This window comes from Panulirus ornatus, chromosome 64, assembly GCF_036320965.1.
Source record: "Panulirus ornatus isolate Po-2019 chromosome 64, ASM3632096v1, whole genome shotgun sequence".
NCBI classification, from domain to species: Eukaryota; Metazoa; Arthropoda; class Malacostraca; order Decapoda; family Palinuridae; genus Panulirus; species Panulirus ornatus.
The window spans coordinates 19,907,741-19,915,273 of record NC_092287.1 but is presented as its reverse complement, the minus strand read 5'-3'; the positions used below and the strand labels follow the sequence as shown (position 1 = coordinate 19,915,273).

The window sequence follows — 7,533 nt, the reverse complement described above, 5'->3', positions numbered from 1 at the left end:
AATATGGAGGTATCAGTTGTTGAAATTGGTGGCGTTTGAGATAATCCCTCTTCCAAATTGGTGAGTTGTGAATTCAAATTTGTTTCCTACTTTTGTACTAAATAACTGCCATAGCAGTCATAGAAAAAGATCATATTTCTGTGGAAGAAAAAAATTATTCTAAATATATGAGTACGCTTGATCAAGATGAACTTTGCAACAAAATGAAAAAAAATCCGGCATCAATGAATTTCTGGTAGATATAATTTTTGGGAGTTGGACAACTGATGATGAAACCTAGCGCTTTTATTTCAAGATGTCATAAATATCATGTATGTACCTATATGAAGAGGTTAATGATTCCCAACTACTTAAAGGATGAAAATATTGGTATGGAAATCGAATGGCTACATTGGCAAATAATTATTTCCTGCGTCCACTCGCTGAGACCGTGTTGGTTCGTAACCTAGCCCATAATGTACCACCAAACCAATTTTCCCGGTGATGCTTTCCTCAAAGCCTCGTTACTCCTATGCTCCAGAAACTGACGACGGTGGTTTTCAATGTGTGTCACCGAGGGGACAAGGTGGACTTCGGATCATTATGTCATTTTCCGGTAATGAGATAATATGCTGCGGCGGCTGAGTATATCAGACGAGGGAGGAAGGCGACCAACATCAGTCGTCTCTCGCAGCGCTTCTGGTGGTCAGTGTTGTGCACGAGGCTACCGCGTTCTGTACAGACGTTACGTTGATATTTATCGATACTGGAAAAGAAAGGAAAAATGGCCAACTTCTTGGTTCCTGTACTTCTCGTCTTCGGTGTTATTCTAAACTCGGCGATATCAACTTCTGGCGTGGCGGAGCATTCTCCAGCAAGTACGGCCTTGGGGTCCAGTTTGGCCATGAGCAGTAAGGAGGACATGCTGGACGTACCAGAATGGCTTCAGAATATTCCCGAGGAGAGTAAAGTTGCTAAATACCGCAAGAGACGCTTCCTCAGCTTTCCCACCGACTCGAATGTTCAGGTAAAGCACCGCCACCTCTCTGTTTGGCCATTGAACTTGCTTTGTGTAAGCTACCGTCGCGAGGAACAACAATAAACCAAATGATGTTCTCGCTCAGAAATGTATGATTTGCAGTCGTACGGAATAGCGAAGTAATGCAGGATATGGCAGCCCATCGTTTGGGGGAGAAACAACACAGCTCACTCGGAGGGAATCATAATATCTTACAGGATAATACATTTATGAAATGTAATGTCTGGGTCAGCGGCGAGGACAAGGTTGAGTTCGTCTGCCTATAGGATAGTCATAAATGTTGACTGCTCCAAGGAAAAGCTGTTAGTTAAAAGAGAAGGAAGTCTCGTTATGTTAAATAAAATCGCCCAGGAATGACATGGGTGAGTGGACGCTGTGGATATTACCATAAAGGAAAACGTTTCTTGCCTAAGACTTTGTCGATCATGCTTACAAGCACTCAAAACGTTCATTAGTTGACACACGTGAGTCAGAGACAACAAAGATTAGGTTAGTGCCTTGAACCCCTCCACACCAGCAACTGGCCAGTCGGACTGGTTAGCGAGCATGGGAGATATGTGAATATGAGATGGTAGTATGACACGTTAGGAAACTCAAAAAAGAGGGTACCATCTCAGTATGGGGGAAACTTGGACATCAGTAAAGGATAGACTAGGATATTTCCTAAGAACTTCATTAAGATATCATCAGTAAGGGAAAATATCTTGGATTTCTGTTTTCCTTCAGGGCGAAAGAAGTTGCGGAAAAAGGAAAATTATACATACGATAAGGTGATTACCTTATGATTAATGATTAACTATAATTAATGGAATGATAAGCTTAATTGTTTGGGCTTAAGAGTCACTCCGGTGATCTACCTCAAGCTATTCACCAACCAGATAATCTCTAATACCATCTTCATGGGTTGAAGATAATTCGAAGACCACATACTGTCACACTAAACATAATCCCATGGGCTGTGTAGCATATCTTCATTATATCTATACTCTGAAACCAATCCTCGAGAAGAGATTTTGTCACTAAAATCCGCTATACAACACACCATTCCTGTTCCAAACGGCACCTACTATAATTTATGAAATTTGACACCAACCGATTACTTTTAGATAACCTGTAATGTCAAATAGATTGTGATCAGATCAAAATAATTCCCTGTATTGAACTAAAGCATCAACCACTCCGCCTTACCTGACATTCGCTAACAGTTTTAAACTGGTTTGTCATTCGACCATTTCTCATCTATTATTGTATGCGACTTATCATCACCGAACCAACATCTTATCATTCCATCAGTTTTCTTTGTTTCATTATTCTTCATTTTACACAGTCGCCATTTCAAACGGCTGTCTAAATTCACCCAACTGTCCTCTGTAATTTCGAGGTGTTTTGGTCAAGGCGGGAGAGGATGCAGGTCAAACACGCCCCTGGTTTTTATGCTCACATTCTTACATTTCTTTATTTTTGTTCTCACAGGTGGAAATCACCTTAACCATCCCAGTGGAGGGCATTTCCGACAAGGGAATGCTTGAACTGATCACCACCCTTACCTTCAACCTACCTAACGACACATACTATGTGACACCGATTGGACGATCCATGGACAGCGAATACCAGCGCTTAGACGTTTACCAAAGAGCGGAGAAGTTTTTGGACGGGTAAGAAACGCATTGTATTTCTTATCACCAGTTCTGTATGGCTAGAAATGTATCTCTATCCATCTGTATTTATATACCTATCTGTCGCTTTCCTGTCTCTATTCACATTACTAAGCACTTTAAGAGATCGATTCTTGATTGTTCTACGATGTTGATGGAAAATGCAACCGATTTGTTTTACATACGCGAATCTCAAGGAGATGGCCTATACACCTGTAGGGTATGAACAAAAAATTAGATTGAAAGCCAGTTCATCGTCCTTGCAAATATGTGTTCGAGGAAAAAAAATGGTTAGGTTAGGATAGGTTAGGTTGCCATCATTTGTAACTGAATAATAAGCATTGAAAAATGATCAAACTCGATTTCATGCAATGAAACGTAAACAAGGTAATTAAAATTCGACTCGAGAACAGTATGAAGTCGATTCGATTTCGGGGCAATAAAGTGTAGATATCTGGGTAGTGAAAACAACTTGAGAACAACGTATTGTAAACTTATAAGCATCAGAAAATAAATCTTAGGGAAATAGACGGGTGTTCAGGGCATATTTCTACAAAATATTGTCTTGTGAATTTCACCGACGCAGCAACTATACTTTTCAAGCTAGGTTAATACTTTCATATTAACCATAAGAAACTCGTAAGTACCCCAAAGTCTCGTAAATGCCATTGTATGGTGTTAGCGATCCTTGATATCATGGCTTCTGTCAGGTTAAATATGACCTCTTTTGGTTGATACATATTATTGACCTATTTTGACATGTTATCCTATACTGACTGCTATCAAACTGGTGCCTTCCGTTATCTTCCCAATCCTATGCTGACCTCTGGTGACCTCTTTACGATTTTACTGGTCACCCCCAGATGTAATGTTTCTGTCTGTTTCCTACAGCCTCTCCTGGGGGGGGGGGGGGGGGGGGGGGGGGGGGGGGGAGATTGCACATGACTATCGGACGACTTGATATTTTCATAAATAGGTCAAAAGTCAGATAAATACATGTATTTCAAAGTGCTGTTTGCAGGGGCTATTAGTCAGTTATAAAAAAAAAAGAAAACTGCTGAATTATTGCCATAACGAACCATCGATGACTGCAACGCTACAGACACATATAACAAATTGGATTGTACAGACTTAATGTTAGTCTCTTTTTAACCTATAGTTACCCCCAGTTAACCTTTGCCTTCTTCTAATCACCCCGTGTTGCCCTGGATAGCTTGGGCTACGACGGCCACGCCTGCACCTTGAGGACCATCTGCGAGGTAGCCGAGATGCCTTTCGAACACGGCCTCATAGGAGAGATGGTCAACCTTGTGCTTTCGTAAGTATGGCAAACAACATATTCTCCTGGCTGAGTTAGCCTCTTGTCGAAGACGACCTTTTGCCCTACCATGGTACAAATACAATATCTACAATTTAATTTTAAAACATACTGCCAACCGATCTCCATGATATAAATACAATAACCTACAATTTGATTTTAAAACACACTGCCAACCGATCTTCATGATATAGACACAATAACCTACAATTTAATTGTAAAACATGCTGCCAACCGATCTCCATGATATAAATACAATAACCTACAATTTAATTGTAAAACATGCTGCCAACCGATCTCCATGATATAGATACAATAACCTACAATTTGATTTTAAAACATACTGCCAACCGATCTCCATGATACAAATACAATAACATACAATTCAATTTTAAAACATACTGCCAACCGATCTCCATGATATAAATACAATACCTACGATTTGATTTTAAAACATACTGCCAACCGATCTCCATGATACAAATACAATAACCTACAATTTAATTGTAAAACATGTGCCAACCGATCTCCATGATATAAATACAATAACCTACAATTTAATTGTAAAACATACTGCCAACCGATCTCCATGATATGAATACAATAACCTACAATTTGATTTTAAAACATACTGCCAACCGATCTCCATGATATAAATACAATATCTACAATTCAATTTTAAAACATACTGCCAACCGATCTCCATGATATGAACACAATGACCTACGATTTGATTTTAAAACATACTGCCAACCGATCACGGGTGGGTGACTTAATATTTGCCGCGGGGGGAGAGAGGGAGCAGGTTACGGGACACATATTAATCACTTGGTGGTGGTGACCCACAGAATGGCCTCCGCATCCCACAACGATGCCGGAAACAGCCTCGAGGACGACTACGCTATCGCTGAGTACTACGGTCGCCATCACGGCTCCTGCTTCGCCATCTACCCTCAGTGCCCCATCTCCGTCAGCGGCCTCTTCTCCAAAACCATTCCCACCGATTAGGGCCATAGTGTTCATTATTGTTCCAACGACTGCAGACGGTAGCTTACTAGGATGGCTTGACTGCTATACGAAGATGAGAGTAGGCTACTAGGGGTGATTTGGATACCTCCTCTAATGCAGCTTTTAATACTAGTTATGTTGGATGATGATTAATTTTTAGCTACCTCTTGGCTAACAGGGCTATGGCTTAACCCTTCAACTTCTACACTGTTTCAGCTCCAACGTAAGCTTTCTCCTTCTTTCACCCCTTCATCCAAGACTAGTCAAGCTCGCTACCTCTTTTCTAGCCACTCACTGTTCCTGAAGTACGTTGGTTTGCTACATACTCTCCAGTCCTTGTTCCTTAGAATTAATCATTAGCTAACTCTACCTCTCTTGCCATTGCTCTAAGACAACTTAGCGACTCTGTTACCTCTTTCTCTGCCTTTCTTATAATATCACAAAGACTTTACTACCCCTGTTATGCCACTATCTCAGGAGAGTGTTCCATATCTAGTAAATTTACACTACCTCCTTTTCTACAACTGCTCTCAAACTAATGATATTTGCAGAACCTTCTCTCTAGCCATTGCTCCACAAATAGTTCTGTTGTACATCTGTTGCTCCAGAACTAGCATCTTCATGCTCCCAAACAACCATATTTCCCCCCCTTCAACAAATAGCAAAATAGTTTCACAACTGAAGGAAAAGCCATCTTCCGTAACACTATCCTATCCCTACCCTGAACATTATACTCTGCATCATAAGCGTAACCCTAGATTTGATTGTGGTATTCCTGCAATTCAAGTTGACGTAATTTCCACTCAATTTCGGTATTAATTTTCTAAAGTAAAGGGCTTAAGGACTGGTGAATTACCTCATTTTATCAATAATTCAACTTAATGCAGCAGAGTGCTTTGCCCTCTATGTTCATAATTGAAATTTAAGTCGTAGTCATATTTATCATTCCACAAGTAAGAAACGTTCTTTGGCTGGTGTGTTTATGTCATCAGCTGATCGTTCAATATCCCAAACGTTTGTGATGTTATGGAACAAACAAGTTTTCCAGCTGTACAGTCCCTTCACCTCACCTGTTCACCCGTGCACTTGCCTCAATTTTATCATCGATTGTATTTATATTTATTAATATATTTATTGTTAAACCTCCCTATGAATAATTGCTCTCCAAAGCCAGTTATTTCGAGAAAGACCTCACAATAGAAGACAGGTTTGGACATAGAGCCTAAGTTATCTTTGACGTTGACATTTGTAACCAGAATCATTATTCTTAAAAACCATGACATCTACTTCCTTTAAGCACTTGTCGAATGTGACTAATATATTCGTACACTGAAGACACTGGACGAAGACGATACTTGACAGTTTTACACGAAATGAAAATTATCTGATTTCTCTCTTTAGGTTTTCAGTTGGTTTACGGTTGTAATCTATACTATCGATATGATGTCACAATACGATCCTCAGTTCATCTCGGAAGACCTTTAATTTAGATATTTACTAAATGTCATGGAGATTATTTGGAAATGGAAATGGACTCGTTTATTATACGAAACGTCGAACTTCAAAATTCTCAGAATATCTGATGCCTTATACTTAAATGACATTCCATAAATGTATTTTCTTCCTTCACTTATATATATATATATATATATATATATATATATATATATATATATATATATATATATATATATATATATCCAAAATAGTTCCGAAAAGCATGTCTTAATTGCCATTACATTTACATTTGGAGTAAATGTCAGACTGATCAGACGATCATACATTGACTTGCCGGAAACTTCGTTAGATACTATCTCCGAGAAACAATATGTCAATATGGTATTCACAAATTCGTGAAACAATAGGTAGTTCCTTCACAATTTAGTTGTACTGTTCAGAACTTTTGGAATCAAGCAATTTCTTGTTATTTTTTTAAGAACTCATCACTTCCAATACATACAATAGTTCTTAAGTTTCTAGGTGTGCATTCGTGACTATTGTGATTGTAGAAGTAACTAGACTTCATACGACCGCATATCTATCTCGTGGTGATCTATGACTTGTGACGCAACTATTCTTACGACCAGTTACTAATGACACAGTCAACCTACCATTTATTTGCAAACACTGTAATGACGTAGTTATTATAATGCCACAGAGACTTACGACTTTTGTGACTTCGAGGGGTGTGACATACCTGATGTGACTGTGACTATGACCACTGTGACTTAGGCTAAGGGTGAGTGACAGACCTGTTGTGGTTAAGACTGTTGTTTTCAGCAAAAACGTAGTAGGTGACTTAGGACTTATATTGTGACAAGGTTATACTGGTATAATTGATCTGTAGTGTCGTGTGATTTTTGAAAAGAATTACACAGATCTGTAATAAAGTATATTATAGAATCCTAAAATGGTTTGTCTCTGGTAATCCGAGTCTCACTTTACTAAATGTCAAATTCTGTGCAATCCCAGTCTTGTTAATTTTGTCGTTTTACTGTTTTTAACATTTTGGATACAATGCTCCAGGCTTAATG

The 7,533-nt window shown here is 39.0% G+C and overlaps 1 protein-coding gene across 1 annotated transcript; it reads left to right on the top strand.

Annotated features, from left to right (window-relative positions):
• The first annotated feature begins 673 nt into the window (after positions 1–673).
• On the top strand, positions 674–6,615 carry LOC139746188 (uncharacterized). Its single transcript, XM_071657106.1, has 4 exons — positions 674–1,006; positions 2,492–2,673; positions 3,887–3,991; positions 4,840–6,615. Exons 1-4 carry the CDS (start codon positions 764–766, stop codon positions 4,997–4,999), a joined length of 690 nt encoding a protein of 229 aa, XP_071513207.1. The 5' UTR covers positions 674–763; the 3' UTR covers positions 5,000–6,615.
• The last annotated feature ends 918 nt before the right edge of the window (positions 6,616–7,533 follow it).